This window comes from Tachysurus vachellii, chromosome 16 (assembly GCF_030014155.1).
Source record: "Tachysurus vachellii isolate PV-2020 chromosome 16, HZAU_Pvac_v1, whole genome shotgun sequence".
In the NCBI taxonomy this organism is placed as follows: Eukaryota; Metazoa; Chordata; class Actinopteri; order Siluriformes; family Bagridae; genus Tachysurus; species Tachysurus vachellii.
In genome coordinates this window covers 13,720,683-13,742,291 of record NC_083475.1, presented here as the reverse complement: position 1 = coordinate 13,742,291, position 21,609 = coordinate 13,720,683, and the positions used below count along the sequence as shown (strand labels likewise).

Sequence of the window (21,609 nt, the reverse complement as noted above, 5' to 3'; positions counted from 1 at the left end):
GTACAAAGAATTACTTAGCTTTGCTGCACAGCTCCAATTTAATAACAGAAAACCAACATTTCCCATTTTAGACAAAGTGGCAAAACATTGGCAGTCAATTTAATTCATTTACAATTCGAATGCATTTGAATATTAAAGAGCCTATAATTTTACACTGGCTCACAGAGTGAACATTAGCGGGAGTGCTACAGTGCCTGTTCATATTGCATAAACTGCAGTCAAAAACTGTGTTGCTTTTGAAAGCCAAAAAACAAAATCCCCCAAAACGAATAATAATTTTTACATGGACTTTAAGAAAATAAAAATGCATCTGAAACTTTACTCACAAATTACAAGTAACAATTAGGTAGTTGGGCTGAATGGCTTCTTATTGACTATATAGCCTCCCAACATAGAATAGGACATAAATTTATGTAGTAGCGGTTTGACAACTGATTACTTACTTATAAAAAACAACTATGAAATAATATTTACTAAATTTTTACTAATATTTGATTAGGTGGTAACAAGTGTACTAAGAATGAAGTTCTCCATTGTACTGTGTGTGTGTGTGTGTGTGTGCATGCGCAGGTGTGTACCTGCTGCAGCATGACTGCCTGCTGCTGCTGTAGAAGCGCCTGGAGCTGCTGAGGCGAGAGGACCTGCTGCTGGAGGATTTGCTGCATCTGCTGGGGAGTGATGACCTGTGGACTCATCATGGCCACTGACACTGGCACCTACATAAAAGCAGGAAAAGCAAGAGATTAGTGCGATCCATTTTTCTGATCAATAGCATTTATAAGAGACTGAAGTACCGCTGTCTCTTTTAACTCGAGTGACTAAAACACAAGCATTTCTAGCCTTTCATATATGTGAATAGGGATGAATCACATGAAAATAAGACACAGATTTAGATTTAATTGCTCAATCCACTGTTCTGAGATCTGACTCAGGATGTTGGGGGTTATGATATGGTGACCAAATGTCCTGCTTCTTCTGTTGACCAGATAATGAGTTAACATTTACTATTTACTGAAAAATGTTCAGGTTTTAAGCATCCAGATGCATTGTTCTTCTCTCAGATACTATTTGAATCATGTGAAAAAACTAGCTGCCAATCTGTGTGGAAATTATTTTTAAAAATATTGCATCCAGACAGCAGTGCTTTCAGAAACAAACAGATCAATGGAACAAGCTGAGTCCACTCTGAAAAACTCTGCAAAATTATTAACCGGGGAATACAACAACTGTGCGTGTTCATTCATGGGAGTTTTTAAGAATACAAAAATCGAACAAAAACTGCTTGCTTTATTATTAGCAGTATATGCTTATAGTATAACATTCGAGGCTGCCTTATTTCAGTTTAAAACACGGTGTGGCCAGTAAGAGGAGTGAGTGGTGGACTATGGGTTGTGAGCATGGCGCGTGGTGTGTCGAGCGCTGTAGAGACACGGGTGCTCCTCAGGACGGCTAATCAAGCTGCTTGATTGCTTTCCATACATCCGAGCTCTCGGGGCCTTGACACGTCCTTGTTTTGCTCTCCTCGCTCGCCCTGGCTCAGGTTCCCCTCTTTGATTAGCAGAGACATTTGCATGGTCACTACACATTTTTCATTTTAGAAGTCATTATGCATTAGCGCTCCTGATCGCCCAGCTTGACTAATCCTGATGAACTGAGTCGCAGAGATGAAGGTCACACTCTATCCTCACTGCACATTCATATTCATATTCAAACAAATCCAAGCACCATTCTTCATTAGACTGGCCCCAAAACTCAACAAGCCCTGCCATGGAGGAGTTGAAACACACACACACACACACACACACACACACACACACACACACACCCACACACGTACTCTACACAAAATATCACCTGCACTAACACTCTTGGGATGTGAAAGTGATAGGAGAGAAAGGGTAAAAAAGAAGAAGAAGAAAAAAAAAACAATGAATAAAGCAACAAAGTCACAAATTAAACAGCTGCATGTAATTATGCAAATGTATGCTTACACCTTCAATGTTATTAAACCTTAAGACACATTTGTGATGTGTAATTACCCCCAGGTTCAACTGGGGTTCTGCGTTGGACTAAACGACAATACAAAGACCAAAGCATAGAAGCGCAAGAGATGTTCTCATTACGCTCATTATTTGTCTATTTAAATGAGCTTTTGCTGAACAACAAAAGAACCCTCTGTGCTTCTACAGTCCACTGAATGCAATAAACATGTAAATTTCACAACAATGAGGTATTAGTTTATTTATCTATCCAGTCCGATTACGTGCAGTAAAACAGGCAGCGAGTGGAAAACGTGATTCTTAATCATTTCAGAGGCACTGAGCAAGAAGCCCACCCTCACAAAGGGAGAGAGAAAACAGCAAACAAATGAAGTCAGGAAGCGCCTTTCAGCCTTTCATTAGCTTTTTAGTGGAGAGATGGATGATAATCATCTTCATTTCATCGCTCTTCCAAACAAAAAGAGGCGAGAGGAAAAAGGCAAAGTGGAAGGCCCCGACCCATTCACTAGGAGCCCTGCACAATGCTAATTCCTGCATTTAACGGCGTGCTTTTCTGCCTGACGTATCAGAGCTTGAAAGATGAAAGCAGATAAGTAATTGCTCTCCTGGTTCTTATTCTTCACTGACAACCCATAAATTTAATTTTACACACACGTTCATTTACATTTTCGAGTATATGACATGATAATTGGTGGAATATAACACCTCCATTCTGCTGGATACTGCACCGGGAGATGATTGACAAGTCGGGTGAATTGAAAGGAACAGAGGCTGAATTGCCTCTCCTGGAAATGATTTTGCAGAGAAGGGACAAAATTAATGAGCATTTACAGGAGGGGTCGTGCGGTAAACATGCACACACAATAGGCAGCTCTCTCGCACGGATGCTACACCAAAAACAGCCATCATGGCGAAGAACAAACCCCCAGTGGCACAGCCAAAAATCTATTACCACACACACTTGTGACCAAATGGGATTCTTAAAGAATCTCCTGAAATCAGTCCCACTTGAGACATTAACTGGGAACACTGATTAGAATGTGTTTTCATTGGGAACGTAATAAAGGCCAGGATCCAGATGTAGGTTTGCTTTACTTTCTATTTGGACTTGCAGCCTTTCTGAACTGCTATTGACATAAATCTGATTAAAATAAAAATTAATTTGGCTTAGATTATTTTACCTGAGGAAAGAATAAATAATATAAAAAGTCAGAGAAAGGATTTCTGTTGATCTGCTCTTAACAAATTGCCAATTTCAAATTGGAGAGTGATGACAAAGCAAAACTGGCCTTCCTGAAGAAGAAGAAGATGGTCCAGATGTTTACAGAGCATATACTACACACACAGGATTACCAAGCTCTGCTAAATTCTTGTTCTTCTCATAAGCAGCAGACCTGATTCAAGACGTCAATGGAAGTGTTATTGTGGCTATGTATTAGATGAACACAATATGTACAAGTGCAAATCAAACTTACAGAATGTGCTGCTAGGGATTTCCGAAAAGATAATTGTTATATTACTATTAAAATACACTCTAAAATGTGAAAACCTGACAGATCTCAACGTGTTCAATCACAGATGTGCCTTACAACACAAACACAGTTCGGGTTCCATTTTCATGGACTCCGTGGTCTTTATGAAGATTTAATAGTTAATGCAAAGTGCGAAAGCCTCCATGAATTTACTGACCAAACTAAAATTAGCTTTCACAGTGCTATGATACAAAAAGAGACCCACTAAAGGTGAAACCTGAAGAAACTCGGAAAATTCTCCAAGGTCTACGTGTAATATTTTCTCTATCCTGTATACAGGTGAGAATAAGGCACAGCTTCTTATTAAGAGCTTGAAGTGCTTTACACATTCCAAAGCACTGTTCACTTCCCTCCAGCTAGTCTGACAAAGTGCTATTAGCACTGCTTGTTTATCCCCATTACAACAGCCTGGAGTGCTATGTTTCGATTATCACCAGCACAGATACACAGGCAGGGTTAGAGCAGAAACAGTTAGCAGGAGCCAATTCAATACACCATTTCTGCACTGCTGATAGTCTAAGTAAAGGAAGGCTCATATTAGATGTGTGGAAAAAGGCAGACTGGCTGCTGAATAGGGTGAATAATGTGACCACTTCAAAGGTTGGAATGATGGTGGCGCTTGCTACAGATACTGTTAAGATAAACAAAATGAGAAATGGAGGGGCAGGTGGTGGTAATTACTTTAGTGGCTTGGCAGTGAGAGGTGCTGTGTTAATTAAGGTGTAAAGCTCAGTTTGATCAGAGCATGAGGGCAGAGATACAGTGGAAGGGGGAGAGTGCGATTCCACAGTCTTGGTCCCACTACAGTTCGTCTCATTTGCAGACTCCTGGGGCATGAGGTCTTAAAGTCCTGACTTCTCCCAAATAACTTCTGCAGGCTTGACACTGCTACTTTACACCAATTATTAGCTATTGATGTTAAACACGAAGGGGCAGTGGCCAACATGTATAGCCAGGAACACATCCAATCTCATACCTTTATGGAGATTCACCACACATACACGCAGAGAAAAGAGAGAGAGAGAGAGAGAGAGAGAGAGAGAGAGAGAGAGAGAGAGAGAGAGAGAGAGAGAGAGAAAGGTCGTTTGGATTAGGGGATCAATGCGAGTGATCCTAACTACCAGAGTTAAGTAGATTACAGGAATGATTTCCCAAATCAATTTATTTTCCAGTTCAGCAACACAGATGGGAAGTAATGCATTTAAAGCGATGATAACATGGATGTAGCGCTCTGTTAGCAGCGCCAGAGGAGTAATGGTGATACAATAGACCCTCCTCGTAGATTTATCTCCATGTAGATAATCATGCATTCATTTCCATCAATACAGGGAAGTATCAGTACAGATGTGTACTACAGATGGAAGCTTCTGTGCTAAGCCTGTCGGTGCTTTCCAGGAAACTGTAATGAGTCTTAAAAACCTTGGAAGAAGGCAGAGATAAAGAACTGAAGAAAGACCTTTCAAATATGAATGAACCCCAGCCAGCTGAACAAGTGCTCTTGATCTTGAGCCATGAAAGAAGAAGCAAGGCCTGAGCATGCTTGTGAGTTATACGATTTTTTATGGACTTTAAATTTTGAATTTGAAAAACTCATGTCTACACTACCACAATTAAAGAGGTGTACTGTGTGGCATTTCGTGAGGAAATCTGCTTCTCTAGTCTTTTAAATCTCTCTCTCTCTCTCTCTCTCTCTCTCTCTCTCTCTCTCTCCCTCTCTCTCTCTCTGATGTCACAGGTAATAGGGAGCCCATCGAATCCAACACCTCATCAAATGACATGCAGTAAATTACATGAGCTTCAAGCAGCTAGGCGAATTTCTGTTCATCATTTGGAAAGACTTCTCTTCACCAGGCTACACATATCAGATCTGCCAGTTAGGATCCAATTAACACCCTGGCCAGAGTAATCAGATTGCATGTGTAAAGGCTGCTAGAACTCGTTTATTGCTCCCATGAATCTTCTGTCAGAAGGTAAATTTGTTGCTACTACATCAAAGTGTGCACACTGTGGCACACTTTTTTTCCCTTCCTCACCCTACATCTAGCCGTAGGGTTATACTCCAACTTCTTTTGCATCACAATGACAAACTCTGCACGCTGTCCTCTGCAATTTATCCAGGCAGAAAAAAAAAAAAAATTGTTTTCTAGTTAAAAAAGCAATAACTGCTGGTGTCCAGGAGAATTATGCACACACATACTTGTAACCCTCCAAAGGTCCTCATGCATGTCTTTCCTTTCCATAAGAAAAGCTGTTTCTACATAGCTACATTTCTCCTTTTGGACCCACCAGGGGAAGTGAAGTTAATAATAAATGTTAATGTGGGAGCATATGTCTCTGTATAAATTCAGCTGTCTTTTCGCATGGTTCCAGATGGAGGGCTAAGTAGATGAACATGGCACAGGAATGCGGTGCTTTGATGAGATGTGTGTGGTGGTGACCTTTAAAATGGTGACACCCTGAAGATGGCCCAGTGCTCACAGTATGATTGGGTGGGATATCTCGGAATCCTGGTCTCTCCTCTCATCCAGAAAACTGTGCCAGCGCTCTCAGCCTTCATCTAGGCCAATGCATAGGGAGGAAGCCAGGCAGAAAGTTGAGAATGAGCACAGAGAGTAGGTTTTGAAAAGTTGCATTTGCTTATAGACTTCAGGTCCTGAGTTAACCAAAGGTCAAGACATCCAGAGGCGGTTCCTTTCGTCCTTAGAAACGTGAACTGTTGCTGGTTTGTGGCTGTTTGCGCTGAGCTAGAGGCATGGCTATGAGTGCAGAGGCTCAAAGTGCTTTTGTTCGCTCTTTCATTGTATGCCTCCATCTCGTTAATGCCTGTCCAGCAGCCTGGGCAGCATTCAAAAGGCCTACTGTGACCACAGGCCAGGGGTTAGCTCTCCCTCTTCATTCACTGTTCTGACATCCAGGAGGATATGCTCCATCACACATCCCCCAACACACACAGACACACACACACACACTGGTACGGAGAGCTATGTGAGTGTTTGCTCAGTATGAGACTCCTTGCCACTCGTATTTAGAGCACCTTACATGTGTCAGTTTCAGGTTCCGGGAGATGCTCCCACTCTGTTAAATGCCCATTCCACCCACCAGGATAAGACGATTTTATGGCCTCCGCGCGTCTGTGGCAAAGCGGCAAGCAAACAAACAAACCTACATGCAGATTAGACATATGCAGGCCGACAACTGTGCTGATCTGGAGGGAAGAGAAGGGGACAATTCTCAGGCATACGGGCTCCTTGTAATCCATCTTCCCTTTCATCCTCGCCACTCCTTTATTTGTGTTTTAAATGTCAGTGTATAAAATGCGGAGGAGATATTGCCATGCAGTGGGAGAGCTGCGGAGACGTGAGAGGGCTGTTGTATGCCTTGGGAAATCCTTGTAAGCAGTGTGGCAACGGCACAGGGATTTACGGGAGAGAAATAGGTGTTTATTGAGTGCTCCCGTGGGCTTACTGGGTAATAATAGACCTGTCACATTACGCAAATGTGGAAAAGCAGGTTGTGTGCACGTCAACAGCCTCAGATGCAGGAGCAGCTAGAATTAGTCAAAGAGCCTTTAGACACTAATACGAGTAATTAAAACTGCACGCTGCAGCACTTAGATGCTAACGTGGTAAATAATTTATATGACGTGATATATGGACGGTTTTCCTTCCTCCTGAGAAGAAAGCGGTGGGATTTGTCAGTGTCGCATGTATGCAGGCTTTTGCTTACTTAATGAGGGGCTGTTCGAGCCATTTACTTGCATACTGCAGAGCAAGTGGTGGATCTTATGTGAGTATTTACAACATTACTGTCTAAAACAGGCAATGCTCAGTGAGCTGAAAACTGTGAAAGGAAGACGAAAGCCGACTTGGAGACCAGATCCTAATTTAAAAGTTTACCTTTTTACAATGTTTTTGGTCATTAGAAGGTGTTAATAAAGAGTGGTCCAACAGCACTGATTACAGCTTGTAGACATGACTCGACAAGCCCCCGATACACATTGATTCATATGGCTAACATGAGGCAAGGAAGGAATAAGCAAATGTAAATATTCAATATTTACTATCCTGGTGTTATTAGAGTCAGAGCCTCTGTCCTGGCCCAAGAGTTGTCACAGACTTTCCTCAGCCAATATCACTCTGCCTCATCTAAGTATTGTGTTGTACGAGTGGTAATTTGCAGTCACACAGTGTGCCTGGAATCCATTCTCTAAGTATACACAGAGCTGGAGAAATTCAATAGGCTGAGCATATTCAATACCTGCAAGACTTTTGTTTTACAACTAATGTCGGTGCTCTGGGGGAAAAGATACACCAAGTTATGAATTCTCTAATGCAAAATGCATATTTGTACTGATAAGTCTAAGTGTATTAACTTTCAGAATACAACTGATTTGACTGATTCTGGTGAGAGACGTGATGGCACCCCATTGCAAGGCTTATCTTTTGCCACCACATAATTAGACAGACTGGGGTGTGACTGCAATAGAAGGTGTCGCCATTGTTATACTTGGTGAAAATATTAACAATGTGGGTTAACTGCAATTCTTTTCCTTTTATTTAATTAATTGTATAGAGTACTAATGAGGTAAACCACTAATCCATGATAGCACTTATTAGCAGCAAAGTGAGCACATGCTCTCACACTTTGGTTTGAACCTAAGAATACAGAGCCAGGCAGATGTCAAGTGCTTACATAATATTAAGAAGGAAATGAAGGCTGCATTTGTATCGTAGTGATGTGAGAGAAATGGCCTAATATGTTCTCTGACAGCGATGAAGTAAACAGCTCTGGTGGGAGGGAATGCATTGTGCACAACGCTAGCATATGACCTTTACCAAATAACTGACAACAGAAATAGAGCGCGACTGGAATCAATATGGCAAATTATCTTGGAGGAGTTCAAATGGCAGCTAGTTAGAATACACTACATTATAGGAAAGTCTGTAGCTGGCTGTCTTTCATAAAAGCAATCTTTTTCTGCAAGTGAATGGTCTGTTGGTTTTATGTAAGGGATGGGTTATCCTGAAAAGCATGCATATTAATGTAATCATGCCCAACTGCAAATAACACACTGTGTTTGTGTCATGCATAATGCCAGAATGAACATTATTATTCATTCTTTGTTAGCAAGTAAATTCGCTGACTACCTTCTCCATTCAGTGCTATACTCACATAGTAGGACAAAGCCTGACAGAAGCAGAAAGTTCACTATAGAAACGTAGATTGTGTGTGTGTGTGTGTGTGTGTGTGTGTGTGTGTGTGTGTGTGTGTGAGTGAGCATTTCCTCACCGAACGGCGGCCCTGACAGGTTTAGAATTTCAGTGACAAGTCCAGAATTACATTGCCAAATCAAACAGACTAGTGGAACAGAGGAAATCTTTTCCAGAGCACCATGTATTATGGATGGACTTAAGAGATTAACAAGGAGCTGCTCACCTGCAGTGGACGCTGTTTGTCGTTGTTCTTTGGAGACTTCAGGCCACTGCCTGGTTGCTGTAAGAGTAATTGCCTTGCTGCTTGAAGGGCCTGAGAAGAGAGTAGGAAGAGAGTGGCAAAATGAGATTTTTATGTCTTTCTTCCTCTCGACACACACTTATACGGAACAAAAAGCGCATAATCCAATAGCAATCCCACAAGTCCTACCTGCTTTTGGCTTTAAAATGGAGCCTGGAACATCGGGCAAATATTATACATTTTTCATGATGAGCCACGAAGCCGTGATGAAGAATAAATACAGTTTGTCTAAAGCACGCGTGAAGTGTGGGTGAAAAAACCACAGAGCGCGTCAGTAGAATTGACCTGTCTAGTGTGTGCTCAACTGAAATACCCACTTCTCTGCAAATTACCAGGCCATTTGCATATTCATAATATCAATTTGAAGTAGAGGCAGGCAATGTGAAGTGTTCCTACAAGCTGTAATTAAAGTTGACAAAATCAACATCAGATTACCTTAGGAGTGAATTAACAAGGAGCTGGGGTTTTACACTGTGCATTAGCCATGCTTATGAGCACAGAACGGGAAAATGGGCTTTCTAGGCCTAATCATGCTGGCTGCCTACTGTGCCTTCTTACAGGGGAAGACTGCTACCCAAAGTACACACGTAGCAAAGGCAGAGAAACTGTAGGGAAAAACCTGGTTTTATTTTCTGAGTAAAGGTAAAATGATGACAATAGCGAGATAGCAACAAAATGATGATAATAATAGATGATAATAAATAAATAAACAACACAATACAGTCACAGGTGTTTCTTCAAGTGGAGACAGAGCCGAGGTGAGGAGTGAGTGAGGGGAAAAAAACGTCTTCAGATAAAGAGTGACACTACTTCTTGCACATTCAATGGTTTGTTTTATTTTCTGGTGCTTGCCTGTATCCATGACAACAGATGCCTTGACAGGATGTACATATGGCACTGTTCTGCCAGCTGGTGAGGACAATGTTTGAACTAGTGCATTGAAATGCTGAGCAAACAGAGAGAGGGAGAAAGAGAAAGAGTAGGAGAATAGGGGGGAGAGAAACAGGGAAAGAGAGAACAAGAGGTAGAGGAGGAGAGAAAAAAAGTTGCCACATCTTAACCCTCTGGGAAGGCAGCCATCCCCCTGATCAATTATGAAAAGAGAGAGCAAGGAACTGCCACTGTCTGTCTGGCTGTGGCTCTGAGGAGCCAGGCTCTCGGAGCCCGCGGTAAACAAACACAACAGAGTGGCGCTAGGTCCTAACAGCATCGATCTGTCTCCTCAGACACATGCACATGATGCAGCGTGCTGATGTGGCCTTATGCTTCAGGGGACACTAGTGTGGCAGTCTGCTGGTGTACTTTACATCCCCTCTACTTCTGCCTGAAGCGTGTGGACCCACTGTCTACGAGTTCCAAACAAATAACAAACAAGGCATGCCTAACAAATAGCCAGCTTCTCGCTTTTTTTCGAGTCTGGAAATATCACTGCCCCATGGATTCATAATGCCTTACTGGTCTCTCCATTTTAATGTTGAATTGAGTGATTAGTTGCGGTGCTTGTGATGCTCCTGGATGCATGAGTGACTTAGAAGCCAAAGCCAAACTTGCTCCAGGTCTCAGGTCATTACTGGTTTAGATTTGAGGTTGAGATTGTAAATTGTGAAAGATTTCACGCCCATCCAAGCGTTGATTGTGATTGTGAACCTTTATCTGCTGCCTAATGGGCTTGGCACAACAATTAGCAGAGGGAAAATGTTTATCTGAGCTTGGATCAATACAGACATGCTGTCCTTGGGTGAAGACGGACAAAGTCAAAGAAGTTATTCAATAAGGTACAGGTACAGGATTGGGCCACACTTTAATGGCTTCTTCAGTAGAAACAGTGAAAGTGCTGAGTGCAGGAGAAAGCTATCAGCTTGCTACAGCCAATCACGCTAGCGTTTTTGTCAGCAAAACTTTGCAAGTAAAACTGTGTTTATTTTAATGGGATTCATATTGTATCATGCGTCAAGTTCAATTTTGGAGAACATGAACATGCAAATCACTGACCAATAGCACATTTGCTTTGGCTGCGTTGACCTCACACCATTTTATTGCATTGCAAAAGATGCAAAACAGAGAAAATTCTTTCCAGCATGATAACATGGGTATGTTGAAATGTAAACAATGCTGCCTACTCATATAACACTGCCTTCTGAGCTCATAAGCTCAGGATTATCTCATAATCCGTTACATCAGCTCCAATAACAGCCAGTACGAACAGAAATGCTGTAAAATATGGAACTGTGTTTTATTTATAGTGAGAAATGGTTGGTGTAGTCACTGAATATATGTTTGATCATCATCACTGATAATTTATTCCAGCTAAACTTAAGACTAAAGTTTTATTGTGGCTGTAAGTCAATCTTGCCGATGTTCTTTCATATCAGTGCCGTTTCCATACAAGTCCCTTGTTAGATATTAAAGTGTTTACATACTCTGGATTAGATGCTATTGCTATCATTCACTTTTGTGCCTTTTATTGTTTATGGTTAAGATATTTTTTTGTAAGTCACGACATACAAGCACCGAAATGTTGGCCTTTTGTTCACTGCATCTTCCAGTTATTATTTTCTCAGTTCTAAGAAAACATTTGTAGAGCTGAGGTCCATTGCAGGTGACCTTGATGCAAAAGCCATTGTTAGGTTCTTACAGAACCCTGCACAAAGCTATGTCAGCTGCCATAGAACTTTAACTTTGATGCATAAAATATGCCAGCCATCAAAACTTTACTGAAAGCCTGAGCCCCCAGAATGTGTTGCTGTGTGAGAGAAATGCCAGCTCCCATCCATTAATGCACACATTGTATAAACAGCACAATGTGCTGCATTCCTCAGAGCTAGGAGCTCAAGATCCCTGGCTCGAACATAAATAACAAGGCACTCAGGAACATATTTGATGTTGATATCCATCTCTGAGGACCAAAAGAAAAAGAAACACACACATATTCTGTGCACAAACACACACACACACACACACACACCAGGACACAAGCACCCAGGTCAGGATTCTTATGAAAATAAGTTTCAGCCAAATGGATATGCTATAATTGGTTTCAGATAGCGAGGTCAGGAGAAAGCCGATATGGGTAACTATTATGCGAAACAGAGGGTGAAACATGAATGTTTACACAGGCACTCCTCGGCTACATTAATAGCAGAGCAGAGCTCACCGGAGAGGGAGTAAGAGACAGACGAAAGAAACATATGTCAGCTATCGCCCCTCTCTACGTATGGTCTATGTTTAGACTTAATACATCAGTAATAAAAAAACACATCACAATGCACCTTTGTGAGAACCATTCCCTGATCTAAAACAAGCATGAAATACATTAGCACCAGACGCAGTTTGGCACATCATTACAAACATGTCGCCATTCTTGCAGACCACCACATAAATCATGCTTTAATAGTGTGATCCAGACTCCATAGCTGTGACTAAAGGTATTAAAAGAAAATACAAACAAGGATGAGATAGCATGCAAGATGAATTACCTCCGAGGGTCAGAGCTAGTTGATTTGTTTGAGAACGGAAATATATCCAGAGTGATGTAGGTTCTTGGGAATGCAAGGCCCACTGAATGCAATGATGTGCAAAATACAGTGTTTATTGGGTCATTAAAGTTTCTCTAATCTAATTTTTTGAAAGAACAATTTAGCTGAAATGTCTTTAGATCTTGACAGCCATCACTAAATGAGACAGTTAGGAGTAGTTAAGCATCAACATGATGAAGTAGAAGATAAGTCTAGGATTACAGCATAACGATTCATATAGCTTGTGAAAACAATGGCAAAGAAGCTCAAAGTTTAACCAAAAGTTTCAAAAAGGAGTAACAGACGAGATCAGAGTAAGAGACAAGACTGAATACTGAAGTGGCTTTTCAGAACTGAAGCTACCTGAGAGATTTAAAAGACTGGAAACTGACACCAATCTGGCTTTGCGTCTAAAGAGTGGAATTTTTGTAAGTGAAATGATCTTTTACTTCAAAAAACAAAACAAAAACCGCCAGGAAGCAGAAACTACAGATCTTCCAGATCTATACTTCATTTTCCATTTTAATCTAAAGAGATTATCATGACAGTAGTATAGACACAACAGATGTCCTGATCCTTTTTCTGCAATAAAATTACGGAGGAAAAGGTACATGACTTTTTAAAGTTCATTAGGGCTAATGACATTCCAGAACATAGATTTGTTCATGCTGCATTTGTGGAGCAACAATACTGTACTGTGTCTTTACACTGAAATCAATTTTTGGTGTAGTTTCAGAAATAAACCATATAATGATATGAATGATTTTCTTTGAATAAACAGCTCCTACTAACCAGACTACTTTTTTTTTTGAATCACTATGCATCGCATGTCATGATAAACATTTAACTAATCAGAAATGAACTATAATGCTAAACCCACTGTGAGTGTAAGTGGGTTGTTTATACAGATCTTAAAAATGAGTGCTGATCCTTTGCTATTGGTCGAGCTGCTTATGGAAAATGTACAGTTTTAGATTTTGGTGGTGAAACTTTGGTGGTGTAACTGGTATATTTGTGCAGTGAAGAAGGACTTTAGTGTTTTTTTGGCAGATTAAAAGTATCCCAACCCTCATTGAGGCAGCGCTAGAATAAACAACTGAGAAAGATGCCGCCGAGTATAAGCCTTAATGCTCTCCAATGCATCCTGAAGTCTACAGCCTGACCAATAACGGTGTGCTAACTGAGCTATTGCCACTGGAGGGGCAGGGAAACAAAAATACATGTGAGAACTATGAGGGGAGAGAAAGGGAGAGAGAGAGAGAAAGAAAGGGAGAGGGAGAGGGAGAGAGAGAGAGAGAGAGAGAGAGAGAGAGAGAGAGAGAGAGAGAGAGAGAGAATAGATATCAGAGTGCTTGTGGAAATCAGGCTGTTTTTCAGCATGTTTTTCCCCAACTGAATGTCACGCTTCCCAGACAAGAGAAAAGGATGTGGGGATAATGAGCATTTTTATGTATGACTCAATAAATCAACAGAGTGTGGCCGGTCCATGGAGAATCTGCCTCGACTGCGGGCCGGAGCAGGAGCTAACCAGCAGAACAATGGGCTTCTGTGTGTTTCTCTGGCCGCTGCTACTACTTTTCTTCCCTTTTTCTGTCTCTCACTCTATTCCTTCCCCCCCCCCAGCTTCCACTTTCTCCTTCAATGCCTCCATTTCTTATTTATGTATTCCCCCTCACTCTATGCTCTCAGATCTCTCATTCTTCCTTCCTTCCTTCCTTTCTTTCATTTTTTCCCGTTCTTTCTCTCCCCAACTGTCTTTCTCTCTACTTGTTTATTGATTTTCTAGATTAAGGATCCCAGGGAGAGGGATTGTAACACACAACCATAAAATTATTTTGGGGTGTGCTTATTTGCCTTTCCCTTGCATCTATTTGGCCTGTGTCTGTAGACAATTATGCTTCCTCAGCCCAGACTCAGGTGCTAATAATGAAGGACAAATAGAATCATATGTGTAAACTTCCCCTTCTGATGAAAATTTATATTAACTTTCTGCCACTGTAAACAGAGAGGCATAGCTCAGTCCTCCCTGGTGAATTGGAGATGGATTCAGTCATTTCTACCCCAGGAAGCAGTGCATTTAGAGGAGGAAGGGAGGGAGAGACAAAGTGGAGAGGAGAAAAAAGACTGCCTCATTGTGTAACCTCACACTTATTTTTCCAAGTGTGAGAAGACAAAACATGGGTCTGTTCAACCCATCAGGGTGTGTGTATGTGACTGTGAGTGTGTGTGCGTGCGCATATGCATGTGTCTCCGTGCCAACATTTTTTTATTTTGTGTGTGTATGTGTATGTGTGTGTATGAGTGACTCCAGCAGGCTCTTGTTGCGGAAGCCCTGCCAGCAATAACAGGCCAAACAGAATGAGCTTCCATCGTTCACTGCAACCACAAACATTCATACACTTCCCGCTTCATGCAGACACTGTTATGGATGGCTCTCGCAAGTCCACGCCACACGTATGTGATGGAGCACGCATAATAGTTTACAGTATTGCCAGCAACCTGTGGAGAGAATTAGGCTGTAGGGGCCCTGCACTCAAAACAACATCTGTAACCCATAGAAATAGAGCAACAAATAGTGCAGTGAAGGTGGAAAGAGACCCATGGCCTCACAGTCACCATTACTGCTGCTAATTACTAGCACTGCACTCAGACTCACTCACTGTTATATACTATAGACCAGTTTCATTCCCCGTATAAGTTAGCACACTAGATTCTGCCTCAGTCTGTTCTCTCTCTCTGGGAATATGGTCTCAGTGAATCGCTCTCGCGCTTATGAAATTCAATATATCCCCTTGCACTTTGACTGGTTTTAGTAAAGCCCTTACTTTCAACAGTTGTATAGCACTGGGGTTTAGATAAGGTGACGCGCAGGGCCATTCACAGCTCTTTTATCTGCCTCCTCTAAGAAAAGGCCTTTACACAGCCACAACTGAGGGCCTGTCTATCTGCTATATCTGCTGAAAAAGAAATACGAGAGAGCAGAGCTTTTCAGTTACACCATCAACACGTGTGCGAGAATACGAGAAAAAAAGAGGGAGGCAATAGACGGAGGAAGAAGAAGTGAGCTGGCGACACCCACTTCCCCTTCGTCCTAGTGTGCACTTGATCCGCTCTGTTTGCCCTTCAAGTGATTATGATCCATCTCTTTTCACAGTTCCATGCCGATGAGCGCCACACAGTTGGAGGAATACCTCTTAATAAATGTTGCATTAAAGGGAGAGAGCAAGCACTCTGCACTTCATTTAAGGAGGCCAGTGGAAAAATTAAAGTGCAGCGTATGCATTCGCTCACCGACCTGCGGGTTCCATGAGCTGGATGAAGCTGTTTTCTGAGGTTCTCCCTTTCTGTCTTGTATTCATTGACAAGGGCCTGTTAAGCGGTTTACACATAGCAAAGTATACGGCCAGAGGCAAAGAGCAGACATGCAGTGGCATGGGGAGAAGCCGCCAGTATTACAGCAGCATCAACCGAAGAAGATTTTGTCCTCTGTGCGTATAGCATTACCACAAATGTTGTGATGAACACACACTAATACAAACGAACACTGTACTGAGGTGAATTCATGTTTCATTCATTTATGAATCTGTTTAAACTTATGAGACACCTGCATGCTGTTCGTCTTCTCTGAAGGCAATTAACAGTGATTCATTATATTGCACTATGCTTCAGTTATTAACACAAGGTCTCTCTCTATCTCTATTAAATGAAACATTTGGCTTAATATGTGCAGGGGAAGCCATGTGTGTGTGTGTGTGTGCGTATGTGATCATGGCCAAGTCACACACATTGAGACACTCAATCTGTGGGTCAATAGTGTGTGTCTGTGTCGGTACGACTGAGCCACTGCCCGTACACTGTTACCCAATGGGGTCGATCAAGCGGCTCCCAGCTCTCAGATGTAAATACCTTAACCTTAATTACCGTGGCTCTGACCTCAGAGAGCAATGCGGTAGGTGAGCTCCCCAAATGCGTCAAAGTTATTGCGTGCGTCCCCTTACTGAAGAAATATGTGCTCAGCCCTGCACAGGAGAGCAAAACATGCCTCAACTTTATCACTCTTGGTGCGCTGGGGGGAAAAAATGACCAGCATGAAATGAGATAGAGTTCAACAAATACAGTACAAGAAAGAGCTGATCTTGTCTGCACTCCAGGTGAAGACAAACTATTGTTTTCAGTCCATTTACCTGAGCGTAGGGCTATCATTAGACCGCAGCGGGCCGCTGGATCATCCAGCCAGAGTGATGGATCTCTCCAGTCCATCTGAATGAGCGCACGGCTCCACCAAAGATCAGCGGAGTTAATAGCACTGCATCTAGCCGGCAGAGGGCCAATGCATCTCCGTCACTGCTGACTAAGATACTTATGATGCTGTAGAGTACAATCTAGCACACACCATGTGTGCACTTGTGATCTGTGTGCTTGTCTTGTGAATATTCTGATTACAGCACATGCCTTGACCTTTCCAGAGAGCTGAATGAGATGCTGTTTTCTCCCAATCTGAAATGCAGCGTCTATCAATCAGCGCTGCTTCACACGGAGAGGGCAAGAGATTGAGAGACAACTGTGAGGCAGGTGATGGTGTACACACTAATTAAGATGTATCCAGCGCATCCACATGCATACATGCCCTCATCGACAATCATACGTGTCCACTCTGTCCTCACAGGCACTTACACTGTAAATGCTGTAATCAGCCTGCGACTGCCCCCATAAACAACGGCCATGCCATGCCAGGCTCATGAGGAACATAGTGTGAATAAAGTCATACTCTTTCACTTTCATTCCTCTGAGCTGCCCACTCATCCCCCAACCCCAACCTAAGAGCTAATCTACATCTTTCATTGAATCAAGAATGGAAATTCAGAAGAAATGCTTCTTTTTCAATTTCATGCTGAAGTAGCTCAAGTTAGTGGATGTAATTTCTCCTAACAAGAAAATTTATCACTGTGTCGTTCACTTAGTCTGCCAATATGAGAAGCAACCCGCTTTCTTTTTTTCTTTTTTTTTCCCTCCACATTTTCTTTTTCTGTGCTTTGATAAATGTGCCAAAAGCATGATCACTCCTTCCAAAGCACTCCAGACGAGATCAGCACAATTATACTGCTTAATAAAAAAAAACCTTTGACTACAATCTCCATCAAAAAGAAATGACACATTATTCATAGTGCGACCACAGAGTGCAGGTATGGGAGAGTATAAAAGCCACTGAGTGAAGCGTTTCACCTTCATCAGTGATGGTCAGAGGACAGATGAGTCCATTATTACATGTCTACAACTGCCATAGTTCAATACAGAGTTATATGAATTAGTGAAATACAAGTGACCACCACCTGGTTGAGTGTTGAGTTGATAAATTTTTGTAGATCCTACAATGTGTAATTCGAGTGAGCAGGTAGTGTGAATGAAATATTCAGACAGTTTTCATCTCTGCATTCAGAACATGATTTGTAACAAAAGTTGACTTCTAATGGATGTCTGATTTTCAGCCAAAAAATCAATTTTTAAAAAAAAGATAAAATAAGTGTAGGTCACAAAGATACCCTGACTCTGAAATTATGTATCATGATGTGCAGGGTTGCTAACCGACTGCCAGCAAAGCAATAATGCAGCATTTCAAAAAACTGAATTTAAAAATTACATTCAAATAAATAAATACAATACTGTATGAAAAAAATAAACATTTTTTATATTTACATATTTTAGGGGTAATTTTATTCTATAGATATATAGTTGTATTAAATAATATTAGTAATGAACAGAATATTGGTTGTTATGGTATATTTTAACAAATCTGTCTATTGTTAAATAAATTGTTTAGAATATAAAAATCTAAACTTGTATACAGAAATCTTACTTACAAACTAGTTTACTAGCAGTTATATATATATTTTTAATTTTATAATTTTATAATAAATATGATAATGATAAATAATTAATCAGCTTTTTGTATTAAATCATCTTGGAATAAAAACATATACTGTTCCACATGTTTTAGAATTGGTTAAATGTGGATTTTTTTCTGAGGAGAAAAAGGCCACAATTTATGCACAAGTGCAATACGGCCTTGCAGGCAAATTCATTCCGCAGTAACATACATCAAATAACTTCTGGTAAATACTCGGCAATAACAATCACATTTCAATTGAAACGGAGCGGGCATTGGGAGACTCAAGCGTGAAACCAATATCAGCTTAGCTTCAAGTCAAGCATGAAGCATCACATACAACATTAATACATGCACTGCATATGATGTCAATGTTTCCTTATCGCATAATAAACACACACACACACACACACACACACACACACACACACACACACACACTCTCAGTGTGTTGATACAGTGGCACAGTGGGAGGCCAGAGGGCTAGTGTATGAGTGTGTACAGTAAGCTTCATTCTGTGTGTGTGTGTTTGGTGACACTACTTTACTGTGGATGAGGATAAAGATGTCCTGTCCATAGTGACAGCACTAAAGAAGACGCAAATGAGAACCATCCCCACTTCAAAAACAGCCCTACAAGCCCTTACCACAAAACACCCACAGAGAAAGAGGGAAATCGCAGGCTAAGTGACACATGCGTGTGTTTGAAAAGCCTCTTGTGTATTTGTGAGGTGAAGCCAGGCTTATTTACCACATTTGTTCAAAAGCCCCAAAGAGGTGCAAGCTGAGAGGCTCTCTTACATATGTATTCACTGTCTGCGGATCAGTGGGCTGTAAGCTGTACACACGTATACACACACACACGAACACACACAAACACACACACATATATTCGTTCACTCTTTCCACAATATGTAATTGAAATATTCAAGTGTGAAGCGGCAACAACTGGCATGCGGTGCATAGTAAACAGAGAAAAAAAGAAAAAGAGGAGAGAAAGAGGGAGAGAGAAGGAAGGGAAAAAGAAGAAAGAGGAAAGGAAGAATGAGGAATAAACTTCTAGCATCCCTGCCCTCCCACCTCCTTAACCAGATTTACATCATTTTAATATTTGTCAGAGAGGGAAAACGCACGCACAAACATCCCTGGGCAGGCGTTTCACAGGCTGATTTGTTACTATTCATGGCTGAAGCACAGAGAAACTGTAATACTAGACATGCTTGTTAAATTCACAAGGCTCCAAAGCTGCCTTCTAGCAAATCTAGCAAATCCTGCCTCTTGGTTGTCAGCTTAAGACGCTCGGCATATGCATATGTGGTTTTTTAAGCTCTGTTAAATGGATAGCAGTGTCACAGGCTGTCAAAGACTTGAAAAAAAAAAAAAAACTTGTTCAGAATAGCCCCTCATCCTGCAGGGACCCAGTGCTCTATTTTTTGCATTACTCTAACTTCTATGCACAAGTGTAGGAGGCCTTCTACCTGGAAATAAAATGACGTGTTTCAGGCACGAGCTCTACCGTGCGAGTGTGCAAATCAAGCACTGTTCCTTTAAGACGGTTCTTTAATGGGATGGGTCAGTGTATAACTGCTCGGCTACTGAGGGCAGACAGCAGCCTCGGCCGTTAAGGCTCTATAGATCCTGTGTCATTAATTTCCCCAGGCAGGGCAGTTAGGAGGCATAAAAGGAAATGAGTTGAGAAGTGGTCATTGATCTTGACCCGGGCTGCCTGTTTGAGTTTTATTTACCCATTGAGATTAACCCTAATCACTAAATATAACCCACAGGGTCACATAAACAGTGATAGTGCACAGAGCTGCATGCTAAACCCCAATTTATAAACAGTCCTGAAGAGAAAAGCACTAGCTGAAAATATTTGATCTTTTACAAAGTCACTAGCCACAAGGATTATTTTATGTGTGTTTGTGTGTGTGTGTGTGTGTGTGTGTGCGTGTGTGTGTGTGTGTGTGCGTGTGTGTGTGTGTGTGTGTGCGTGTGCTGCACCTGTGATTGTCTCTGACCTGCGCTGCTCGTCGTCACAATGGCACAGAGCTGCTCAAGCATAAAATGGTAGTAAGTGTTTGTTTCCAGCAGATTTCACTCTGACTCTATCTCGCACTCTGTCTTTTCCGCCCTCTCTCTCTCTCTCTCTTTCTCATCCTGTCCCCCCTTCCATGTCTCTTTCAGAACTGTAGCTTGACATTTCACAGAGTCTCAGGAGAGCCTGATGTGAAATGGAGTTACTACAGAGGCTGCACTGTAAATTCCATGCAGCCACATGCAATATACCTTAAACACAGATGACCACTCCAGGTTTGTGGCCAGAGCACTGGAAAAAGTGAATGCACATGAGCATGTGTGTGTACGATGTGTGTGTGTGATAATAAAATAATGCGCCGCGTTGTCTGGGGAGAGAAGCAAATGCACGCAACACTGTCATTCACTGTCCTATATCTTACTGTGTCATCGCCTGGAGGACGAAGACTCTATATGTCAAGCTTCAATGTACTATACAGAAGGGACCATCTAAAGATAGTGAAATGTTAACAATGAAATGGAGAGCACAATAAATACGTCATGTGAGCCACGGGCACTTGTACGGCACGCCAGCCCAGCAAAAGAAAAATGAAATACGCTCCATGGAAAAGGCCTTGTTCGTCATTTTATTTTCCTTTGATCTGAGATTTACTCTTGCTTTTTTGAGAAGGTGAATATGCCGGTGTATGTCCCGGGGTGTGTGTGTTATTTACACTCTGAAGTGGTGCAGGCTTGGGCCGGTGTGATAAAGCTAATGAGCTTCAGTGTTGGAGTGTAAATGAGAGAGTCACCTCGCCTAGCCTATCGGCACGGCCGAGACTCCAGGGGTGATTATCTCTTTAAATTATGCTCAAGGGCAAAGAGCTATTTGCATCACAGGGGCTTTTATTTGGTTGATGAGCGGTGGAGGCCTTCATCATCCAGCCTGGAGATGTTGCGCTCTCTGCTTCCTGTGGACGGCTCGGAGAATGAGGAGGGTGATGTAGACAGAGGCGTGGACAACTCCTGTGTGCTGCCTCCACCTTACTTTCCTCCTGAATAACAGACACCCAAGCCCTAGAGACCCTCGTCTCTCCCAGCTCCAACACAATGTACTCAATAAAGCCTGGGTGAGTCTGTTATGTGACAGTG

At 41.8% G+C, this 21,609-nt stretch overlaps 1 protein-coding gene across 2 annotated transcripts in view; it reads right to left on the bottom strand.

The window, feature by feature from the left end:
• Positions 1-21,609, bottom strand: part of foxp2 (forkhead box P2) — a 90,683-nt gene that overhangs the window by 27,295 nt on the left and 41,779 nt on the right. For both annotated transcript variants that reach the window (XM_060889738.1, XM_060889739.1), the window contains exons 5-6: positions 8,969-9,058; positions 579-716 (exon numbers count right to left, since the gene is read on the bottom strand). In XM_060889738.1, coding sequence (XP_060745721.1) covers positions 579-716; positions 8,969-9,058 — 228 coding nt within the window. The remainder of the gene's footprint in view (positions 1-578; positions 717-8,968; positions 9,059-21,609) is intronic.